The sequence below is a fragment of the Heliangelus exortis genome, chromosome 2 (genome assembly GCF_036169615.1).
Source record: "Heliangelus exortis chromosome 2, bHelExo1.hap1, whole genome shotgun sequence".
In the NCBI taxonomy this organism is placed as follows: Eukaryota; Metazoa; Chordata; class Aves; order Apodiformes; family Trochilidae; genus Heliangelus; species Heliangelus exortis.
The window spans coordinates 78,565,039-78,590,398 of record NC_092423.1 but is presented as its reverse complement, the minus strand read 5'-3'; the positions used below and the strand labels follow the sequence as shown (position 1 = coordinate 78,590,398).

The 25,360-nt window shown below is 39.0% G+C and overlaps 1 protein-coding gene across 7 annotated transcripts in view; it reads right to left on the bottom strand.

Annotated features, from left to right (window-relative positions):
- Positions 1 to 25,360, bottom strand: part of CTNND2 (catenin delta 2) — a 630,944-nt gene that overhangs the window by 385,722 nt on the left and 219,862 nt on the right. For all 7 annotated transcript variants that reach the window (XM_071736667.1, XM_071736669.1, XM_071736668.1 and 4 more), the window contains one exon: positions 3,034 to 3,146. In XM_071736667.1, the coding sequence (XP_071592768.1) occupies positions 3,034 to 3,146 (113 nt within the window). The remainder of the gene's footprint in view (positions 1 to 3,033; positions 3,147 to 25,360) is intronic.

Here is a 25,360-nt window from a genome sequence, read left to right as displayed (position 1 = left end):
ACCATGCTTGATCAATCTGAGCTATGGAGGGAGCTGCAGCAGTGTCAGCTCCAGGACCCCCATGAAGGATCTTGGCTGAGGAACTCTGTGCAGAGTTGTGTCATGCTGTGCAAATTTACCTCATGCTACTTTCCGTATCCTGATTCCTGTAACAAGAACAGGTTGTATAGAGAGTCCTTCTGGGGTGAAAATTGAGCCACATGGAGCTTCATGGATCAGCTGGATACACAACTCCTTACAGGTCAAGGTCAAATATGCAAGGTGAGTACAGAGTACAAAACTGAAGCCAGAAATAACAGCCCTGTAGTGTGTTCCTAAAAACCTGGTTTCAAGGGCACAAGCTTATGACATTTAGGAAGACTTCATGAAACTACTATCCCAGGGAGGTAAAGCAGAATTCATTTTTTCTGATATCCTCACAATGAAGAGCACTATAAGCACTTGTTGTGGCAGAAAACACCACTGTAAGCTGTTTTAGCCTGACTTAGGTAACAAACACTAAAAAGAAAAATTAATTTTATATATTTTGAGTGAACTATATCAAAGTGGTAAAAAAAAAAAAAATCTAACTCCCCAATATTAAGTTATGCTGATTACAATCAGTCCAGTTTGATTATTCCTTGATATGGAAAAGCATTTGAAAAATAAGCCTAGGTTTCATAAGCCAACAGTCTCTGAAGGATATATATTCACTTCTCCTGGAGACTTATAAGTAGGATTTCATTCTGAATAATGACAGTGTTTAAAATAAATGCAATTGATTTAAAGATTGTTTAAAAAGCTCTTTATCAATAAAAGCTTAGTAAAAACAATTATAAGTTCTGATTTTAGTTTGTGTTTCTCCAGAACAGCATTCTTACAGGAACAAATTAATTATTCAGTAGATGAATAAAAAATAAAGATGGCAAAATCTTCAAATTCCCCTGTATGAGGAAGAAACTTATTTTTAGAGCATTTAATATGTGCCATGAAATTTATCCCCTTGTTTTAAAGCAGGAATGTCTAAAAAGCTTAGCTTCAGAGTCACATCTATGGAAAAAAGTGTTTAAGAAAGCTTCACATACCCTGAGACACTCCAAAAGACTAAGCTTTTTTCTCAACACATATTGCTCTACTACATAATTTTGTATCTTGAAAGTCTTTGTCTGACTACACTATGTAAAGGAAACATTCTCAAATTTGGATGAGCACTGGAAAGTCAGCACACGAGCTAGATTAATATTTGACAATGCTTGTATTAGTTCTCTCCCCTCACATAAGGATTTGGTATTTTTAGAGCTAACAGAAAATAAAAGGCTATTTAGTACGTATGGGAGAAGCAATGACCCGACACAAAAAATATTAGATTAATATTGATTTCCTTTTTAAATCACTTCCCATATCTAAGAACAGCTATCTAACTGTAAACTTCAGATGTTATCTTATGGACAATAGTGTTTAAAATATTTCTTAATTTTTTTTTTAGTTCAAATGCTAGAAATTTTAAACTCTCACATGTAAAATATTTCTGGGGAAAATTACAGATCTCAAAAATTTGCATGAAATCTCCTCAGTTATTCTAGGTAATGGTTTATTCCACAGAGATTTTAGTAGTCAAAATATTACAATTCTCAAATAACTGCAGTCTCTTAAGAAACATGAGTGACCTTGACACCACTGATGACTCAAAAGTATAACTATACTAATATGAAAGAAGTTCACCAAGAAAATACTTCTTTCCAACTAAGAAATTTCCTAGCATCCATATCATAAAACCTAAAACAGTAGGAGTGTTCAAACATACTCTCTATTTTTCAAACACAATTCAGAGAGCACTTCAGAAATGCAGTCAAAACATACATAAAATCTAAAGTGCCTACTCTGCATTTAATTCTAAGTAATACAGTTTCTCTAATTTTAACATAAGACTAGTTGGTGGGAAGGATTATATAGAATAAAGTTAGATTTTATCTTAGGGACTTAATTCTCACTAGATTTATTAAGAATGTTTAAGTCAACTTCATGCACAGCTTCTGCTGAATTAGTGAAAGATTCTTCTAACCTTTGCAATTTAAATTGAACTGATACATTCGGCATTTTTATTGCATCTTTGGCTTTCTACTGAATAATTATGTCATACTTACAATGGAAAACAATACATTTGATCGAAATGTATTCTGAATTACTTAAACTCAGGAATAGTTTCTTCCAATGTGGTACTTTTTGTAATATTTCTACTAGCATAACATAACTCTTGGCATTAGGTTTGGCATATCATCCTTAATCTTACATAATTAGAAGAAAACTCCTAGTATTTCCACTGATAAAAGCAGCAGATGTGTCTACACAACATTCTTTTTCTTGATCCTTTCAATTTAAGTACAATCATCTTTCATTTATTAGGTTCCCCCAAGAAAACAAAGAAAACAATATCAAGAAGCTCAAAACTCCAAAATCGTCACTTGCGCCAAACTGACCAAGAACTCAATCATCCTTTTGTTACAGTTTCTTAAATGATGTTGCCATCAGCCAAAGTACCAGAACAATTTCTTGAACTTAAGAAAGCCAATGTTTAAAAAGTGAAAGTGACTCACACCTTATCATTGCATTTAGATGTCAGAGCAGCAGCTTAAATAATTATCTCTAAAGCTTTTAATACCTTGAATGTTGAAATTATGATAAACCAGGTTCAAAAAACTTATCAAAACATCTCTGCAAATATGAAGTTAAAAGCTCTGTCTGAAAATTACTTCTCTATTCCTAGCAGGAGTTTTGCTGTTAATCTATTCAGATTAAGCAAATCACTGAATTCCAAATGTGACTGTTATTTTGTTACCAGACAAACCAGATATGAGATCCCATGAAACTAAGCCTCTCCTTAAAATATTCATTTTTAAAAGCAGATCAAAATGCAAATTTTCAGACTACTAAAATCTCATTCTTCCTGGTGTATAAATTTTTTTACCAGATGATGATAAAAGTTGTTTGCAGTTGTAATTCATAGCAACAACAAAATTAATTTCATTACAATGAAATAAAAAATTTGTACATTACCTAATGCTGCTCATGCTTCCAGTTTCTGATCCCAGCTTACATCTCTCCAGCTGGCTCGCGACAATCTGACGTTCAGCCTCAAGTTCTCGAGTCAGTCTCTCAAACTGCAGTTCCTGAAAAAATAAATTGAACCATTTGCTTTTACTTCTCTTGTGATTAAGATGGAATTTCCGTACGTAAGATTACAATTTGCGCATGAACTGTTAGTATACTATCTTATAAAAAGCTTATTTTCTTCTAAAACACATTCACATTTCAAATTTTTGTGGTAGCACCTACTTATATTCCTTCATTCACACTATTGATACATGTCACAGAACAAGCCAGTTTATCAGGAATGGAATTTTCAAATACATTAAACTTTAGACCTACGTGAAATCATTCATCCTTCATGTAGACTCTTAATAGCATAAAAATATGTTCTTATCAAACTGATCTATGGTCACACATGAGAACAATTTGTGTTACTTAAGAAAGATGCAAAGTTCTACAGATTACCATGTGGTCACAAAAGCTTTTGTCCTCAAAATGACACCTATCAACAGTAAACACTAGTGAAATAAACTAAACTGAAGATGCGTTGTTATGAACAGAACTCAGTTCGATTTCTGCATTTAATGAAGAGCAGAAGGGAAAATCAAGTAGTTTTGGACAAAAGCCATGTTAAAAACTAACAGTAATTGAATATATTTCCTCTTATTCTCTCAAGGAAGCCAAAAGAGTACCACCAGATAAGATTCATCCACAGAGCTTTAAAATGTACTTCTAAAGAGTTTTTGGTTTTATACACAAGAGATGTGAGATTTTTTTTTCTTTTTTCATAAAAAAACAAACAAAAAACAACAAAAAACCCACCAATACAAGTAAAAATCCCACTATTCCTTAAAGAACTATAATGCACACATATGGTAGCAGTAGCTTTTTCAAATACAAAATTGAAGCCCTTTTAGGGAACTATGTTTATTGTACATTTGCCAACATTTGCTGCCTTTTGTTTTGGTTGTAGTTACACTATACATTTTCATGGGTAAATAAAAACAGCTCTCTTGTCCCTTTTTTGGGGTTGTTGATTGCTGAAGGGTAATTTTGATTAGAATCTATTTGTTAAATTGTCCCTGCAGCCACATAAATGGCTCCTTTTTTTTTTTTCTCTTTCAAAAAACTCCCCCCCATAACGCAGAGGAGAGAGAGTCCCTTGAATAACTCCACAAAAATGTCTTGCCTGGCTGAAATGGAGCACTGGAGACCAGGTGGGTCGTGACTTCCATCCATCAAGTGCCACTGAATAAATTGGTATTTGAGAGAAAGGAAGAAATGGTAGAAGTAGAGAGAGGAATTCGAAATTCTTCATCCTATTTGCTACCTAAAACCTCCAACCCATGAAGCCAAAGGCAAATGGAGGCATTAGGTTTTTCAAATCTCTGAAATGAGGCAAATGGTAAGTGAAATGGAAGAAGGCTGGTGGGTGGTCATTCTACCTAATTCAACTGGATTGCTCTCCTTTGGCTCTCTTGTTATTGGCATGGAGTAAGTTCTGTCCCACCCTACAAGTAAGAGGGGAAGTCCATGCAGGTTATATACAGCACAAAATAACACAAATGGTCACTGACTATTTGACAAAGCCTACTTAATTCTGTATTCATCATACCAAGCAAAACTATCCGGAGTACAACAATAGCACCAAGAGTCAGACTGATGTGAAGAGCAAACATCACTCCTCACTAAATGTTGATAGTGCATTTAGTAATAATAGTTAATAATATACTATTTGAGTAACAAAACATCTTGTTCATTGTTGTTTGTAGACAGGACTATTAAAAATCACCAAATAATATTCACTTATTTCAGACACACCTATTTCACAAGAGCATTTGTTTCTTACCTACCAGAATCAATTGTCTGAAATACTGAAGAGATTGTTGATCAAATTTCCAAGGGCTAGTATTCAAATCCTGGCCTTGTTTGCATAAAATAATACCTTTACTGCAGAAAGGAGTGCAACACAAATATTACTGAAGTTTTGAAGACCACAAAATCAAAGCAATACAGTATTTGCTTTGCTATCATGCTTATATCAAAGCACGTAAGCACTGAGGAATTTTTGTAGTATAAAACACCAAACAAAACCCAACAGAACATTATGTTTACTTTCAAAATAGAACCAAAAGTTTTAACAGCTATTCTGTTCCACTGCACTTTTAAAGTTACTTGATTCTACCATGACAATATTATCAATGCACATTTTGTTGCTTAGCATACATTTTCACTCAGCCAGCTTCACTTTCCACCATCCCAGATAAAGCAGGTCAGACATGATGCTTGGCTAGCAAATGGGACTTTTTCTTCATGTCCAGTGAGAAGATGAATCTGTCCTCACAATGTTACTAAGTGAATCTAAGATTCAAGGACTTATCTTATGCTCCTGATTTTCTGTCCTGCCATTTGCTTTTTTTCCAGACAGACAAGTGTATCTCGTTACCTGTTAAGTAAGTAATTAAGTATGGAAACAATCTCCCTCCAACTCCCCATTGTCCTTGCTATCCCAAGTCAACTAACTACAGAAATGCCTCCAAATCTCATTTTATTGAAATACTTTAAAAGTAAATATTATATCGCCTTGTTTTTTTCTTCTGTTGCCTAGATTGCATATCTCCTCATGTATTTTCTATGATGTGCATTGCTAATCACTATGGTTGACTTCTTTACATTTTCTGCATTTTCCCACCAAACAACCTTATATCATGTTTTTTTTTTCAACAGAACATTTTTTGCTCATGATAATAACCTCCAAACTACACTTTTCTACTCTTGATTCTGGCATCTGTTCCCCATTTAGTCTTTTCTGTTCTCCATTCCATCTTTCTTTCATTTCCTAGCATACTTTACAAGTCATACTCCACTAATCTCAATCTTACTACACAAGTTGTTACTCTAACAAATGCCCCAAAATTATTAGTTTAAGCAGCCTCTTTCTCTCTCAGTAACTGGCTCATTTTTGAGGTATCTCTGCTTTTCTTAAGATGTAGGCATCAATATTTTCTGGTTTCACTGCTCACAGTTCAAATCTTGCCTTGCAGAGATGACTGGAAAAGGACAGTTGTGTGTATGTTCCTCCTAAAGCTGGAAACAGAGATGTGCTGGATCACTTAAGAAAACAATAATCTTGGGTCTCTAATGCATGAAAATGTCTAGAACAGTGACTTCATTACTAGCTTGATTTCACTGCTGCTAGTTCTCAATTGTCTTCTGGCATGTGCCATATGAAGTTAAGGATGGAATGATGGAGATGAAAGGTGGGTGGTGGCATAGGTGAAGAGGCAGTGCCAAACAATTAATACCTCAGAATTATCCTCTATATTGATTTTAGAAACAAGCGTGTTAAGTGTTGTTTCATGTGATGACAAAGGTGTAGGTCCAGAGAGCAACCTTTGAAATGAAAGAATAAAAGAAGTATTCAAATAATAGTTGTGAGCGTCTGCTATCCCTCCGTATCAACAATCTTTGGCAGAAAACAAATCAAAATGCTTCCTTCTCTTTGTTTAGGAAGAAGTTAGAGTGACAAATATTTGAGTAAATCCATATGTTTAGATTTCAAGCAGCTGTCACAATGCAGGAAAACAGAGAAACTAGAAATAGTATTTGCTTACATTTTATAAAAATAACCACTGACCTTGATTCCATCATTTGTCTCATTTGTTCTGTTTACAATAATTTTCACCAGTTCATGACTTGTTGTGGTATCTTAACAACCTTCTATTATTTGTCTGAATCAAGCTAATCAGAATATCAAAATTGAAAACAAACTCCAACCCACTGATTAAGCAAATCTGTTGTCAAGACAATTGCAGAATGAAGAACTGCAGAAACTACACTGCAATATCCAAGTTAATTTAATTAATGCTATATCAAGTACAGCTTCAAGAGCAATTATGCCAATCAAGCGCACATGCAAAGGTACTGCAAAGTGAAATGACCAGTCTGGCAGTCCTTAGAAGCATAAAGGAGTGGGAAGCCAACAGAAAGATGAGAGATAATGAGGAGAGTGATCCAGAGGAATCACTCAAGAGAGCAGCTTAGAAAGGGAGGAATTTTATAATACTTTTATTGCCATTTAAAATTAATAAAGATATCTATCTGCTAGGACCTGAAGCTATTTATGTTAAAAGTGATATTTGTCCACTATGATGAGCGGGCTTTTGTAAAAAAAAAAATATATTTATTACTCCACAGACAGTAATAAGACATTCTTGCCTTTTCAGTAAGAGACTTATGTTTTACCTGCCATCTGTAGCCACCAAAACTTCAAGCATTAAATAAGACTTGTCGGGTCATACTTTTCACAGTGGTCCAGAAAAGGGGTAAGCACAATGGAAATCTTCCCAGCCTTCAGATAGGTTACCAGCTCCTGAGCTCAGCTGCCCACCAACTAAGAGACTGTTGGGTTATTTTTACGCTTAGTATCTGCTGAATGGTCTGTACTGATCCATTTGAATGTTGGGGAGGGGTGAAACATGTCAAAAGAAATCTGGCTGATATTCAGAGATGATCTCACTTTACTCAGTCCTTTACAATCTTAATGTAACACTTCAATCCTTTCAAAGAGATGTTTATTGATGCTGAGCTAAAGACACAGCAAAATCAGTAGGGATCTTGGCAGCTGATAAATATATATATATATATAAAAATATCTAAATTTGGGCTTAATAGCTGTGAGGATTTGTTGAATTCCCAATAATATTAAGGTCATAACAATAAAAGAAGAAAAGCGTTTTAGCTTTTGATTACAAATATGCTACACAGGACCAAACTGGTGCACTGATGATCATCTGAATCTTCAAATACAGACAAATAACAGCACTGAGGTAAGGCTGGGAATCCCTGGTGAGATGAACAGAGAAGCCTGATTATAGCTACACAAACAAATAAATCATCTCCTGAATTGAAGTATTTCACTAGAATATCTCAGACACCACAGAACTTCCAAAAATACATAGGCTGTAGAAATGTACAACATTGGCTCTATCTTGTTGTAACCTATTAAACAAGAAGAACTGTACCACAATTAATGTCACAAGTAGTACGTGTATCTTGCACATTCACATCCTATGGAATCATTCATTACTCTGTACAACCTACAGTGTTATGCATAATCCTGAAAATCTATAAACCCTCAGTAGATGCCACTACTTAAGGTGGTATCCTGTAACTAAACGGAAAACAGAATGTCTTGATGCTTTCAAACAGGACAAAAACATCACTAGCAATTCTCCTATCCATCTGACATAGAATGTTGTTTAGAAGTTTCAAAACTGAGCTTTAGAATGTACCATTTAATGTTTCCAGATTCTCTGTTTTCTCCATTGTTGGACTGTGTTTTTGCTGGTACTACTCTTATCCCTTTTTACTGGACTGTGTCCTTCTTCCCTTTCACTGAATAACATGGGAATAAGAATTAAAAGCTCAGATGGACAGAGAGGTGGCAAATTCAGAAGCTCAGTGGTGGATATGTCGTTGCAAGACCTTACAGGAGCCCAGAAAACAGTGCACTAAGATTAAAGAAATTAAAAAATAATTGTTAATAGCTATGAATGTACTATTTGAAACTGCAAGTTTCCAGGGAACACCAATCTGAAGGAAGGAATTCATACGCTGTAAGGTAGGACTACCATTTAGAGGAATCTTCATAAGTTAGAGGGAACAGGCCAATGGTAATTTAATGAAAACCAAGAAAGAAAAATGAAAGGTCCTGCATGGAGGACAGAACGCCATGAAAGACCTTGGGGTCTGGTGGACAAGTTGTGACTCAGCAGTGCGATCCTGTGGTGATGGAAGTCGAACGCTTCATTCACTGCACTCACAAGACACACACTAGCACAACAGAGAAGTAATTATTCCCTTTTATTTGTTACTCGTGAAGCTGCATCTTGATTACAATGCCTGGTTTTGGGCCACCAGGACAAGAGACATGAAAAAATTCTGAAGACCACTAGAGGGCCACAAAGATGATTTAAAGACTGAAGCACAATTGTACAGGAAGAAGCTGAAGGAATTTGGTTTGTTTAGCATGGAGAAGGCCTACGGAGGATATAACTGCATATTTTTACTTCTTAACAGGGAATTATAGTGAAGACATCATAGAATCATAAAATGGTTTCAGTTGGGATCTAAAATATCATTTAGTTTCACTCCCCCTGCCTTCCACACCTCCCATACCTTCCACTATACCAGATTGCTGGAAGTCCCATTCAGGCTGGCCTTGAGCAATTTCAGGGAGGGAGCAGCCACACCTTCTCTGGGCAATCTGTGCCAGTGTCTCACTACCCTCACACTGAAGAGTTTCTTTCTTTTTTCTAACCTATATATAGCCTCTTCCAGCTTAAAGCCAGTCCACCACATCCTATTGCTACATTCACTACATGCACTTTTTAAAAAATCCCTCCCAAGCTTTCCTGAAGACCTCCTTCTCAGGTCATGATGTTACCAACCATAGTGGGAGGTAGGAACAGGAGAGTGGGGGTTGCAAGGCCAGGACAGCTGATGGGGAAATGTCCCTTGCCATATGGGAAAGGCAACAACTCGATGGACACAAGGCCCTTTCCTCCATGCCTCAGTTCAGAAGAGATGGGACATCTTGGCGAGGGCTGGGGCTGGCGGGTTTGGGAAAGAAGGGCCCAGGAAAGCCTCTGTCATCAACAAGCAAAGTGTTTATTGGTGGGAGATGTTCCAGGTGAGCCTGTGGGAAGCGCAGAGAGTTCATTTTCAGCTCACTTTCCCCTTGCAAACCCGTGCTGGCTATGACCAACGTCTGCGCTGTCTCTCGTGCCGGGGCCTCACACCGTACTGCAGCAGACAGACACGCCAGGGCCCTGTGCTGTTTCCCTGGGTGCCTGCAGCTGCCGGAGGGACAGCATCGCTGGCATGAGCCCGGGCAATGGCTCTCATGGTGCCAGGGGATATTTTCCTCCTTCGCTGCTTCCTCCTTTTTTTCAGGCTCCTGGCAGGTGCCTTTCTCTTAGGCCGTTGCAGGAATCGTCTCCAGCCTGTCTTAAGCCTCGGTGAGCAGCCGTGCATCTCACTGCTCTGGCTCCTGCCTGGCAGACAGGCACGTCTGGGCTCCACAGCCTTCCCTGGCCGGTGTACAGACAAGAGCTGCCTGGCATCGACCAGAAAAGCGAGGCCAATTGTGCTCACAGCAGACGAGAAAGATCTCCTCCTCTGCTGGTTCTGCTTCCTCCTCCGAGGAAATGTCTTTCGCCTCCTCGACACTTTCAGGGAGCAGGTGTGTGGGACCCGACGTCGAGGTGGGCAGCCACTTGCCTCTCTGCTCCCGCTCGTCTTCCTTCCAGCCATGCTTGGCACCTGAAGGCGTTGAAGCTCGAGGGCGAAGTGTGGGCCAGCTGCAGGGGCTCCTGTTTTATAGGGCCAGAGCCCATTGTGATGTCAGCTGTGACTGTCGTCGATGCATGTGGCCAAGTATTGTGTGTTTGCAGGTGGGCTTCCTCCATGGCCTGAAAGATGCCCAAATGTGAGAGGAGGCGGGTCACAAGGGCTTTCCCCTGCCTGCCATCTTGCTTGCCCAAGAGAAGGGCTGCCTTTAGGGCACAGAGACTGCCCTCCACCTCCCCTCATGAGCCCTGAGGAATGTCACTTGTCACTGATGTCCACCTGGACATCGAGCTGTTGACTGCAACTCTTTGAGTGCAACCATCCAGCCAATTCCTTGATTCTGTTGCATCTGAGGAATAGAAAAACTTTTCTTTGTTTTTGATTTAGTCAGAGGTTACCTCTACTCCTGGTACCAGCCAGAGATTAGTACTGTATTTGGGAAGTTCTGTACTCTAGAAATGTGATAGAAATTGTTAACGGCTGCTGTCATTTTATTTATCTGCACGTGTTAGATTAATAATAATGATCCTGTGGAAAAGTCTTGTATGCCTTTGCCGATTGTGAAAATTCAGAAGTAGCTGTCAGACTAAAATTAAAAAAGGTGCTGAGAAATCAACTCCTTGTTCATTCATGATGTTACCAACCATAATGGGAGGTGGGAACAGGAGGGTGGGGGTGCCAGGGAATAAGCCTGGCAGACAGGCATGTCTGGGCTCCACACCTTTCCATGGTGGGTGTAGAGACAAGAACTGCCTGGTGTCGACCAGAGAAGTGAGGCCCTAACCCTAGCCCTTACCCTAATGGCACGTTTGGTATTCCTCCTCAGCTGCCTCTGCTTCCTCCTCCTGGGAAATGCCTCAGTCCCCTACCATGGTTTTGGGGAGTGGCTCTGTGGCATCCCACACCAAGGACAGCAGCAATGTCCATCACTGCTCCTGCTCATCTTCCTTCCAGCCATGCTTGGTATTCAAAGGCCTTGAAGCTCAAGGGCAACCTGGCCTAGCTGCAGGGGCTCCTGGTTCATGGGGCAGGAAACCATTGCTGTATCAGTTGTGACTGTGGCTGATACGTGTGGCCAAATACAGTGACTTTGCATATGGGGGGCCCATGGCCTGAAAGATGCCCAAATGTGGGAGTAGGAGGGTCACAAGGGCTGAGGAACATTTTCCTATGGCTTGCTCCTGCCTGCCATGTTGCTTGCCCAAGGGAAAGGCTGACTCTTGGGTATCCAGATGGCCCTCCACCTCCCCTCATGAGCCTTGGGCTCCAGCCCCCTTTCCTCATCCCATGTCAATCCTCAATCCCATCACTGATGAAGCCAAGAAAGATGTTAAACCCAATACCAACAGCTGAGGAATGCCAGTATTCAGTGCTATCTCCTTGGGCACTGAGTCTTTCAGTCTCTCGTCACAGGTAAACAGCAAATAGACAAAGGCAGCAGTCACAAGTTGCAATGCGGCAAATTCTGACTGGATGTATGGAGTAAAAATATGAACAAACAAACAAAAAAACCCACAACCCAGTAAGGGTGGTTAAACACTGGAACAGGTTGCCCAGGCAGGTTGTAAAATCTCCATTTTTGGAAATTTTGAAAGTCTGCTGCACATCAAGGATTTTACCTAGGCCTAGTTGGAGCACACCTCTGGAAGACTCTCTTAACCTATTTTTTCTATGATCCTAAAACCAATGAGTTCTTGAAATACTTCCAAGACTTTATGATAATCCGCATTATGGATTAGAGATCAGTGGCTATCAAAATCTCTGATAGTCATCATACTTACATAAAGACACATTTGACCTGATGTAAGCGCTAGGAGTTTATCAGCCTGAACCTGTATTTCTCTAGCTTATTCCCTCGCCTGATCTCAGTGCTTTAGCAATCCCATGCTTCTTTACAACATTTGAGTATGGCATCTGTGAATATGGATTATTTATGGGGTAAATAATTACTCTGGTTGATTGTGGTACATAAAAATAAATTATTTCTTCATTTTCACATATGATTACTTCAAAGAAGTCCATCTCATGCCTTTAACAACTTCTATATAAATCTAAACCTTTTTTTTTTTTCCTCCCTGTTTTTAGGACCCTGATGCAAATGAGGTCACAATCACATTTAGTAACACGTTACAGCTCTCCAGGCACACTGCCCTGCTCCTCTGTGAGTTACAGGCAAGCCTTGGAAGGCACACTGCCCAATTGCCTGGACTCCTGTTCCTAGGGAAATTGTATTATTTCTTTTCCAGCACAATCACCAAAGTTATTCAAATTATCTCCATTTTTGTGTTACAAATTGCCTGGTCCTATTTTATCCCATTTTTTTCTTCTCTCTGCTTTGTATTCAGCTTTAGTCTTTTTGCTCAATCCTTTTTTCTCTTCACTAGTTTTTGTATCCCTTGCCAACATTCCCAATGGTTTATCACCCACCATGACTGCTGTGCTATTCTACTTCCTCCCATGCAAACTACTTCAGTCCCCAAAGTAATAAAGTAAAAGCCCTGGAGTGTTAGGACAGCATTAGAACTAGTAAGAGTTTTCTGATCTCATACTTCTGCCTCTTCACTCTCTGCAGAAGCAATTTAAGCAGGATGCAAGACAAAAATTACTTTCTAACTCACTACCTGTGACTTGCTTTAGGACGTATTAGTTGTAAAATTCAATGTGGGACTAAAGAAAAAAAAAATCAACAAACCACCTCAGGTATGGTGGATCTTCTCCAAGAAGAGTGAGAGAAAAAGAAATGGAGTTTATTAACAGACTCTGACTCTTCGGTGTTAGACTGGCCTGAGCTTTTAATTCTTGTTTACTTCTCAGCTGTCCAGGAACAAAGACTTACTATGGCTAAGTGGAAAAGGGTAACTCCACTTACAGTAGCAGTTTTACAGTTTTTGGGGACTGACTTTGCATGTTCAGTAAAAACAATATATCAGACAGAACTGTGGGCTGGTGCCTTTTACTCTGATTTTCCAATACATATCAGTAGGGTAATTTTGTTCTGAAAAGAACAACAAAGTCCTGTTGCAGCTGGAAGATGCTTTATTATAGAAAAAAAAAAAAAAAAATGTATGGTTTAAAGACATGTGAAACGCTAAATGAAACAAGATAGTTTCAAAAAGTGAAACTTCTAGAAATGTTCTAGACACTGAAGCACCTAGAATTTTTTTTTTTTTTTATTGTGACACCATATTCAGCTTCTAGTCTCCCTTTTGTTTTCTGATCTGAACTGTGGTCTGAGGGGCATTATGCCAAGATGCTAGCCAACACACCACACATAAGTGGATACCAATAACAGGGAACACTTTTGTGCAGTCTACCTACATGTTTAGAGATCTGAATTCTTTACTATTTTGTTCATGCAATTCTCCAATTCCATACCTATACATGTCTCAACTAGTTCTCCCTTCCAGAGTTTTAAAGATATATGTCATCCTTGGCATTGTGTACTGGTGGAGAGCCGGTGTTATAAAACATTAGCTTCATGCTTCTCCAGAATGGTTCAAGAGATTGGAGTCATCTAGTCCATCCCTCTTCTCCCACCTTCATTGAAGAAATTAGTCTGGTGAAAAATTTGCTCTTTTGATTTTCTTTCCCTTGTAAGAGAAACTGATCTCTCAGCTGATGCATACTGTCAGTGCACCATATCGAAGAACAGACTCCATAATTTGCAATTATCCTTGAATCTCTGAATTAGTTAGGATACTAGATCTGAATATTGCCATTAGGAGCTATTAGAGAGCTAGGCATTAGCATGTTGAGTAAGGGATTCAAAAGTTATGTAACAAAGTAAGATGGGCTTTTTTTCCTTTTTTGCAACAACCTACTGTATGAAAATTAATACCTATAGATTTTGTTTTTTCTTGTCCTACAACATAGAAGGCTGACTTTCTGGATTCTCTAATGACTCAGCTTGCTACACTGTCAATTGACTTTCAAACAAACAGATGATTACAATGAAACTATAAGGAAATTCAGCACAAACACAGGGATGTTCATAAACATTTCCAGCATTCTAGCACACAGTACATTGATAAATGGTATAATTAATTTATTTCTAATCCTATTAAGTATTAGAGAAAAAAAAAAAGGCTTTCAAACAGCTTGGGCTAAAAAACTTATACTCGAGGACTGCAAACCCTCGAGATTTACACAATTTCTCTCCTAGATGATTCTATGGAAGTAGCAGTTAATGTTAATAGCCCAAATTATGCTTTTGAATCTTTCCTCTTTAATTACATCTTTTATTACAAAGAAGAGAACTAGTAAAATGATTAGGCAATTAATTCCTTTTCTAGCTACCCTGCAGAAATAGCAAAGATTCAGGAAATTCCCAACAGGTTCATATTGTTCCTTAAAAAAGAGAAAAGCAATTAGTATTGAAAATGTTAGTTTTAAGAAGTATCATTATGATCTTATTCTTCTAAATTTCTGGTATGAATAGCTCATCTCTTGAACAAAGTAAAAAGGTTCTCATAATGAAATTACAGTCTAAAAATCAGCTGTTTGAAAACAAATAGGTAAGGAACATGCAATTCAGGACAGCACTTTTAGTATGGCCAAGGATAGGGAAGGAGCTTAGAACCAAATCAAATGAACAGTCTCATAGCATAAAAAGAAACTGCATGGTTTGACATATGCATTGACATAGTATGGAGCTGACAGTACAATTGGCACATAGACTGAATTTTGGATGCTGTCATGGACAGCTGTTTAGGATGCCCACAAGAAAAGATGCAATTCTTGACTTGGTCTCAGGTAACAAACAGAAGATGGTTTGAAATCTTGCAGCCGAGAAGCAACTCTTTAAGTGATCATTCTGTGCTCCCATCCAACATCCCAGCAGAAGGCAGAAAATCTGGAAGTTACAAGCTACATAAAAAGTGAACATATGTAAAAAAAAATTTTAAAAGTTTGTTTAAAGCTAAGATTTATGCCCTCAAAGGCAGGATGGAAACTACTTGATGCTTCCATGTTGGAAGCACAGAACCAATGCAGAATGTCAAAAAAAGCTTAAGAATAAACAAAAAGAAGTTAGCACAGTTAAACAGGAGGGCAAAGGAAGTAACTAGAAACAAAAAAAGTATTTCTGAAAGCTGAAATCATCTTTAACTGAAGAAAATAAGGGACCATAAATGCTGACAGGTTAAATATAAAAACACGAGACATCAAAACATGGTTCTAAGGGACAAACAGCCAAATGTATCAAAGCAAACAACAAAGCTTTCTTCAAATACTTCATATGAGCAAGAAGCTGCCTGGAGACTGTTTAGAGGCACTGGGTGATCAGGATATAAAATGGTTCATTGGAGAGAAACTAAATGAATTGTTCGGAAAGGTTTTTGCTATTTCATGGGAAATTCCCATGCTAAGAACTCCCTGAGAGTCTTGTCAGAGAATCTGCTTGAAACTGAAGTGACTGTAGACTAGGTCACAAAACAAACTGACAAACCAAACAGTAACAAATTGGAAGATCAGATGGTATTTGCTCAAGAGTTCTGAAGAAACCAAAAATTACATAGCTTAAAGCAGATTAAGTACCTGAGAACTGACAGACAGAATGCAATGTCAGTTTCCAGGGAGATCTGGAAGACTACAGAATAGCAAGTCAGTCAGTCATATCAGACAAATTAGTGGAGCCTATAACATGGAACCAAATCAGTGGATATTGGCATAACATAAACTATTTATGCAGAAGGCTTCTGTAAGGATAAGAACTTCCTTAAATAGAAGATGAAGACTAGAAATAAGTGGTAAATTCTCACAGTTGAAGGTGTGCACTACTGTGTTCCACACGATTCAAAACATATATAAATGAACTGAAACAATGAGTGAACAACAAGGTGATGAAGTTTGGCAACAATACAAAATTATGCAGGATAATAAGGCTAAAGGGCAATAATCAAGAATTTCAGAAGGATATTTCCACAGCCTGAAAAAGAAGGACACAAAATAGAAGATTAAATTCTCTTGACGACAAGCAGGTGTTCCTCACAGAGCAAAACAGATCCTAATTTCACATGTTCTTCAACTTCTGGAAAAGCCTCCATGAGCTGGATACTTTCAGAAATGTAAGGATGACTAGGCTGTTGTTTCCTGGATATACCTTTCTGTCCTTTTTGCAGATGGCTGTATTATCTGCCCTTTTCCAGATACACGTGGTTTCCTCTAACTTCCATGACCCTTCAAAGATGATAAGTAGTTTCTTGAGGCTATCAGCCAACTCTCTCAGCCTCCTCAGTTGCATCCATCAGGTCACAGAGGAATTGTACTTGTCCAATTTGACAACTGCATGCTGCTAATTGGCAGCTGGACACTTCTATACTGCCAGCTCACTGGTGGGACACATGCACATCGATTGGCAGGTGGGGTCTGTTCAGCACCAGAGCCCCAGGGAGCAGGCAGATCTGCTCATGGGCTCTAATTTCAGGAAGGAAACTGTGTGTAGAAGGGAGTTTAAGCATATAAGTCACACAATGTGTAATGCAAAAAATGAACGATGACATAAGGCAACTCAGTCAGATGTATCATGAACAGCTCATTCCAGGTCACAGTCCTGAAGATCACTTTTAAAAACTTTGATGTTTTCATGGCATTTGTTCAATGTTAAGTTTCACTAAATGCTTTTTAACTTCGATATACATCTTGCGGTTGCATTAAAAAATCAGAGCTCCATGAGCAGGGCTGCCTGCTCCCCAGCATTCTGTTTGTGGTGTTGTATGTGGTTCTCTTCCAAGGTACTGAACAAGCACCATCTGCCAATCAGCCTACAGTTGTCCCATCAGACAGTGAGCAGTGTAGGAGTGACCAGCTGACAGTGGTCCAGCAGAGAGCAGGGGACAGTTGGCTGCACAGAGTTGGCAGTGGACAGCTGTCCTAGACCCTTGCTACAGATGGTTCCTCACTTGACCCTCCTCTACTAACAGTGGTTTGCCAGTTGCTTTGTTGTCACTTGACATAAGAGTTTTGGGGCCTGACATTAACTGTGAAGACAGGAAGATTGCCTCAGACTTTCTTGTGCCATTTTTGATGAACTTGCTGGCCCTTTCCAGCAGCAGGCCCAAGTTCTTCTTCTGCATCTTATCAACATAATTGCAGAAACATTTATGCTGTTCTTGTAATCTCTTGCTAGTTTGAGCTCCACGTGAGCTTTTACCTTCCTAATTGCACCTCTGCATAATGAAGCAGTATTTGTATATTCCCCTTTGAGAGTTTACACCCTTTTGCACTACTCTTGTGCTCCTTTTTTCATATGAGCTCTCTTAGTAGCTTGGTGTTCTTCCAACTGATTTGTTTTAATGCCTGTTCTTTTTCCTGCTTAGGGGGTAGACTGCCCTTGTGCTTCAAGAATTTTATGCCTTCCAAGACAGACTCCTACTGGGTCCCTCCTAACAGTAATCTGCTCTTCTGAAGTCCAGGTCTTTAATCTGTCATTTTCCTCCTCAAGCCCCTTGGCCTCTACACTCCTACAGTGGCCGCAACCAGCACTGTTAGTGACATTCCAATCTTTAAGCTTGTCTTCATTAGCAACCATTCAGTCCAGAAGAGCCCTGTTCTTAGTTGGCCCATACACAGACTGCACTAGGAAGCTTGTCCTCAACACACTCTGGAAGTCTCCCAGATTGCTTCTGCACCGCTGTGTTACTTTCCCATTAAGTATCAGGACAGTGGAATTCCCTTTTGAGAACCTGCAGGCCTGAGGCTTCTTGGAGGTGAACGAAGAAGGAGCTCGAGCTGGTCAATGCCTCTGTCACAGTAGGAAAAGCCCCATGGGCTGATGCAGGAGTGTCATGTCACTGACATTTGATCACGGGCTTTCCTAGCAAGACACAAGCACCAACAGTCTTAAGCCACTGAATAAATTCATGGTGTGCTATCATCTTGAAAATTGGGTCAACTTCTGCTCTTCCCATGCCTGAAATTAGATGGCAGAACTGAAGAGATAGAAAAAAAGGGCTACAGGGATAATTAAGGGCATGAAATGGACTCTGTACAATGAACAATGAAGTTGGCACTCTTAAGCCTGGAAAAGAGACTGACTGAGGAGGACATAGCAGAGGTCTACAAAATTCCTCATGGCATATTCACTAGCTTTGCCAAAACAACAACTTTGACATATCAAATAAAGCAAGTAAGAGCTAGACTTGAAAACAGATGAAAGAAGATGGTTCTTTAAATAACAGGCATTCTTTTGACTGTTACTAAACACATCATGACTTCACTGGGTTGTGGAAAAATGAAAACAAATGGCTTATGAGTATTAGGAGATAATATATCCTCTTGCTTCAGCATATACTTATGGTCATCAGTGGAAGCAAATTGTCTCATCAGTAATATCATCAGTGAAATATGAATTGCTACAAAACAGAAACTAGAAAACATAATTAATCAGGTTTTTTTTTTATATAAAAACAGGTATTTATCCATAAAGCACCAGATTAAGAATTGGGGCCATTTTTCTAATAAACCACAAAACAGTGTTGCTAGAGTCCTCAAACAAAAAAGAATCCCAGACTTGCACTTCCCATTCTAAGTAAAACAGTGAGTGGAACAGAAGAATTAAATATACCAGACTGGATTTGTGGTCATGGCTCTGGGAGATCTAACACACAATAAGCACTTGTTGCACTCCAGAATTACCAATATTCACTAAAATAATGGTGCTGCTTCCACACAGGACAGATTTCAGCTCAAAGATTAGTCACTTTCCACCAAAATATTGTTCAGGAAACTGTCAGTAAGTTAAAGTGAACAAAAGTATCTGTATAGGGATGTTCCTTACAGGAGGGATCTCAGAGTTATTGCTATGATACAATTATAAAAGAAGAGTGATAGGAATTATTGTTGCTTTCATTGAAATGGGAAAAAAAAAAGAAAGAAATAATGAATGAATCAACTTGTTCCATAACTGCAATCAGGATATTTTATTGACATTACTGTGTAAGTTATCTAAAATTCAAGCTTTTATTAAAAGAAAACAGTAATCAAAACTGTACCTATTCCTGCATGAACCTTCCAGCAGTGTTGATAACCCCAATCACTTTGGCAAGACCTGGCACATACAACACACATGACTTAAGCCCCCCCCACCACAGAACGAGCAGGTAGGAGTTGCAACTCCCTTTTCAGAACAGACTTGGTTGATGATACCACATACTGAAAAGGAAAGGCAAAGGAAACAAAAACAAGCCAGCACTACAGAATTTTAAATTTAGTGTTTTAAACAAATTTAAGAGCAGAAGGGGGGGTCTGTGTTTATTTCCAGCCATTTCTGAGCTGAAGTTCAGAATTTTAAATCCAGTGTCTCTCCCACCAGTGGGAACTTGGACTGGGTAAAACACAGGTTCTCCCCTCCCCACACCTATCAAGCAACTGAATGCCCCACACACTGCCTCTTCTGAGATTGCAGGAACCATTCCCATAGCAGCACCATGAAAACCACTCCAAACTGCTCAGGGAGAGAGGTGAGGAGAAGCCCAGCAAAGTTCCTCACCACCCTGGATATCCTCCCGGTGAAATCAGAGGAGGAAGGGACACCAATTGTGAAGACTGATTGTGAATTAAGGGCAGAGGCAACACCATGTGGCCTGGAAACCTCCCTTCATATCTGGTGAGAGCTGCTGTGGTTCAAATACATGTAATATGGTGGTTCAAGTGCCAAGTTGTGCAGGAAGGAGATCTGTAATGGCTGGCAAGCTCTCTGCCTGCCTGCCCTCCCTCCCTTCCCAGGTCATCCAAGAATATGTTGCCTGAGATTCTGTAGCAGATGTATTTCTGGCCACTCCCTGGCTCAAGAGGAAGCAGAGGTGGGCACCTGCCATGAATTAAAAATAGCACAAAGGGAACCTCATTTTCGCTTCACCAATCAGCAAACGCATGGTACCAAAGTCTCAACTGCATTTTTCAGCATTTTCAACGTGCATGTGTCGGGGCTATTTTGTCAAAGCCGCATGATTTGCACAGCTCAATGTCAGAGAGACAGAAATGAGATGAAACGTGACACTTCTGTACGATCTTAGCTAGCTTGAAATAACAAGAATCAGGAATTGCAATCTCTGCTTGCATAAGATATCACATGTGCAAGATGCCACTGCCAATCCCCAACCCGCTCACAAAGCCACTATGCAATATATCACCAGCACACATAGGCCCTAACCATGCACAGCAAGCATCTTTACAGGACCACCTACAGCCAGTTGCCCAGCCATGCTTCTGAATATATCCAAGGAGGCAGACTCCACAACAGCCCTGGGCAACCTGTGCCAGTGCCTGGCCACCCTCACACTGAAAAAAAGTGTTTCTTGTGTTAAGAGGGAAGCTCCTGTGTTTCAGTTTGTGCCCTTTGCCACTGGATCTGTCTCTGTGCACCAATGAAGAGAACTCAACACCCTCCTCTTTGCTCCTTCCCTTTGGGTATTTATATATATTGATGAAATCCCCTCTCAATCTTATCTTCTCCAGGATGAAGAGTCCCAGCTCTCTCAGCCTTTCCTCATATTCCCTTCATCCTTGTACTGGACCTTAGCTGGACACACTCCAATACATCCTTATCTGTTCTTAACTAAGAAGCCCAAAAATCAACATGGTTCTCCAGGTGTGGCCTCACCAGCACTCAGCAGAGGGGAAGGATCACGTCCCTTAACCTTTTGGGAACATTATTGCTAAGGCAGCCCAGGATAGTCATGGCTTTCTTTGCAATGAGGAGATATTTCTATCTCTTTCTCAATTTATTGCCCACCAGGACCCACAGGTCCTTTTCTGCAAAGCTGCTTGCCAGCTGGATAGTCCCAAGGGTGTTCTGGTACATAGGATTAAGGGGCACGCTCTTGTCTGCAACTAGAATTACCAAGGTTACTGAGGCACACACGTCACCCCAAAAGCAGAAAAAATTGACTAGACAGTTGCCATACACACAGTGCTGGGAAACTTTCTGTGCCACTAAATTCTTCTCCTTCCTAGAGCATCTTTGCAGTAATACACGGATTTTCTATGAGTCTTCCCATTCTGACCAGTGTGACAGTGTAACTTTTTCCTTGTGTGGCCTGAAGGCTGGGAATGGATGGAACAACCAAATATGAGAAAAGTAACATGTGGTATTATTTTATTTTCTGAATTAATCACAAATGGTCCATCACACCTTAGGTTGCAATGTTCTGTCCCTTCTGTTCACAGACATTCTCCAATTTCATTCATAGCCTGTCCCACGCAAAATTCTAATTTTCCTTATTCTACCCAATAACCTACACTGGACATAGTCCTGAGAAGCCTCTTTGCTGAATAAGCCTGGCTCCTTTGATTCAGATCCTTTCAATGGGACTCTCAGCAGACTAGAATACACAAGTACCAGCAACACTGGCAATGCTAAACTTTAAGAATAGAAGAAAGACTACTTAATTTTCCAGGCCTCATCTGTAGTCTATTACTTGCTTATTTTAGATTGTCCAACCACCTGACAAGCAAAATGTGACATCAAACTCATTAGTGAGCAAGCGTTGGGAATTCACACAGTAATTTTCTCTCTGACTTGAAAAGGAAAAACACAAATTTAGGGTACCGAAGTCAGCATTTTAAGCCAAATTTCACCTCTACTGAAGCTTTCTTACTATTGTATTACTTTCCCATTCAAGTTTGATTTCTATTTGGGAAAGACTGATTTTTCATATTACATGGATGGCAAAGCGTGTATCATTTCCAAAAGCAAAGTCACTGGAATTAGAATGAAAAAAAATCATGCAATGGGCTGCACTGACTGTAGTCACTCTACTTCATCTCCTCAAACAAGAGACTGCATTGACTGAGAGAGACATTTCTCTGGCTCATGTCCATTGTAGAGCAAAGTCAGAAAGAGAGAAACAGAGAAAAAGAAATACACCATTCCCTGCCCTGAATACATTCCTGAAAAGTGGGCAGAGAGCTTGCAACAATGTTTGGGATGTCTTTGACAGCAACATCGGAATACAAAGTGCCTCTAACTATTTTCCACATCTTTTTTTTTTTTTTTTTCCCCAAAAAGCAAATCCCTCTGCAACAGCGTGATACTACTTACAGAGAAGGATTTTGAAAAATTTAACCCTCATAAAACAGCACCCTTCCATTTAAGCAGCACCATATCTCCACACAGCAGAACACATCCCATCTTTGTTGTTACACATCGTGTTCAACACAGAAGTAGGGAGCCCTTTCCAATTCAGAACTCCAAGAAGCACAAGGTCCAGTCACTACAGCCACAGAGGGAGCCTGGAAAACTAACCCTAATCCCATTAAAAAGTTTGATGCCTTGATTCTTGTCAGGAGTAGACAGAGGAGAGCATAACCCTGTGGTGGTATGGCTGAGGGGGACAGCAACGGGGCAGGGGCAGATTTTATTCTCCTTTGCTTAATTTACAGAGCACATCTCAATCCAGCAAAACAGGTTTTGCATGTTAGTGAGTTTACAGGGAGTTTTATGCACACCACTATTTTGGGCATGTTTGCTATCATGCTCACCTGCCTATTTCCTGGGGAGAGGATTCAACTATGCTATACCAAACAAAACAAAACAAAACAAAAAAACCACCAACCAAACAAACAAAAAAAAAAAACACCAAACCAAAACACAACTCTACAGTTAGAATCCTATTAAAATAGGAAATACACAGTTATTTACAGTAAAACAAACTGGAGCCTGAGAAGCAGTCATGTGAGAAATAATACTGAAAACAACGGCTAGCACAACCAGAACTACGTGATCTAATTATAATTATAAATATTTAAAAATGAGAGAGCTTTGGATAACTCAGAGACCATGACATTATAACTACTGAAAATACTAACTTTTTAATGATGACTGCTGTATGCAAACGATCTAATTACAAACATCAACAAATGTTGCCTGTTAAAAAACAGGAGGAAACATTTCAAGAAGTTTAGAAAGAAGAAAAAATTACAATTTGGCAATGTTATTATGTATATGGAATGATGAGGCCTCATTTTAGATGCTGGATCATATTTACTAATGTTCTGCTGTTTGAGTCAGATGTTAATTTGTTGCTGCATCAAATGACTAACAGATAAACCCCCTGTTCTTTAAATGCTCATACCAGCTTTAAAATTACAGTTTGGTAATTTTTTTTAATTAATCTTACAAAGATTAAACTTGAATCTAAATTTGAAAGCTATGATGATCTAGATTTTTAAAGAGTTCTAGTAGTCAGAACCAGGAGAAAAGAAACTGGAACTGGTAACAAACATGGGAGGCTCTATCCATATCCTCATACCGAAACAGGACCTTCTGATTAAAAAAAGTTGGTTTCACCACCATTGATTTGTATATAAATGGAAAAGGATTCATAATTTTACAATATGACTAATTATTTTTAATTGTTACTCATTTAACGTCCTATTGACCAAGTTTAGTCAATGTTCCATCTCAGTAATTCAGAATTGATTATACTCCTGGTACATACAGAAGAAAACAAAAAACAGAAGTAAAAATCATTCAGCTAGATAAACCCAGAAGCTTTTTTTTTTTTGAAGGGTGAAGTTTGAAAAGTGTGTAAATATATCTTTTTTCTGTCTGTGAAGGTCTGAAGTACTCAGTCTTCCCCCAAGAGTAATCTGCTATAAACCAAAGTCAAAAAGTAACCAATCCCACTGCAGATAAATCTAACACACAAACAGGTTAGGAAAGGAAGTATAATATAAAATATAATAAAAAAAACCCTGCAGCTGAGACACTACAAAGTATGGCTATTGCAACAGGTGGACTGTTTTGTAAGATTAGCAGCCTACTATAAAATCCTTTTCTGTAACAGAGCAAACCACAATGTGACAGTAGACTAACTCCATTAGAGTGAATTTAAGTACATGTAACCATGTAGACAGAATAAGCCAAACATCTGCCCATGTTTTTTTCTATACTTTGTTGATGTTGCTATCATCTGGACACATTATCCACATGTCCCCTGAAACCATGTATTGCAATTTCCATCAAATGGTATTACACCTGCTGAAGAGGAAAAAACTGATCGACTACAGCTTCTCCTGCTGTTGAGCTCAGTCAACAAGCTGTTCATGAATCCTGCAGATGTTTTGGTAAACTGGGCCAAATAATTTTTCAACCTTATTTAAAATAAAAATTTCTCTTTCTCAGTTACACTGTGGCTTACTGGTGTGTGTTTCAAAACTTCACCTGACATCAGCATGAGATTAATGACAAAAATTATAGTGGACATTAATTTTGTAATACATGAAAATATTTCTAATAGAAAGGTGTCCTGAAGCAATGAGGACAAGCAATTTTTCCAAATTCACTTCCAAGATTATTTGATGGTTAGATCAAATAGCATGTATTTAAAATGAATAAATAAACCTAATGTGCCATTCAGAGAAGAAGAAAAAAAAAAAGAAAAACAAAAACCAAAACAGAAAATACAATGTTACAATGTTGACTATCTCAAATATGCATCCTATTTCTCCCCCTAAAAAAACAAATGGCTGATTAGTCTAATAAAGCATTCCATGAACATTAAGAAAATCAGTCTAGAGGAAGCTTAGAGAAAAACTTTCACAAGCAGGTTCTCCAAGAGCTTGGAGAATTTGCCTACATCTGAATAGGATTTCCACTGATTTTATGGACAGCATTTCTTTTTTATAAGAGCCAGTATTAATTAAACTTAGGTTCAGTTTGTTACGTATCACAAAAATGTAAATATAGGGCCAGGATGTCCTTGCAGGACAAAAGGTTTAACCATAAAGCCTTTCAGAGTTTGTCCAAACATAACCTCAGCCTATCTGGAGGTAACAGCCAACCCGGCATTTTTTTTTACTGCTCTATCCTGCAGCCATGTCATAGCCATCTTTATTGTACAATTGTACAACAGAAAAAAGGTATTTACAGAAACCAGTCTCTGCACATCCACCTCCATATTTATCGAAGCTCATTTCCATTTTGATGCAGTATAATACC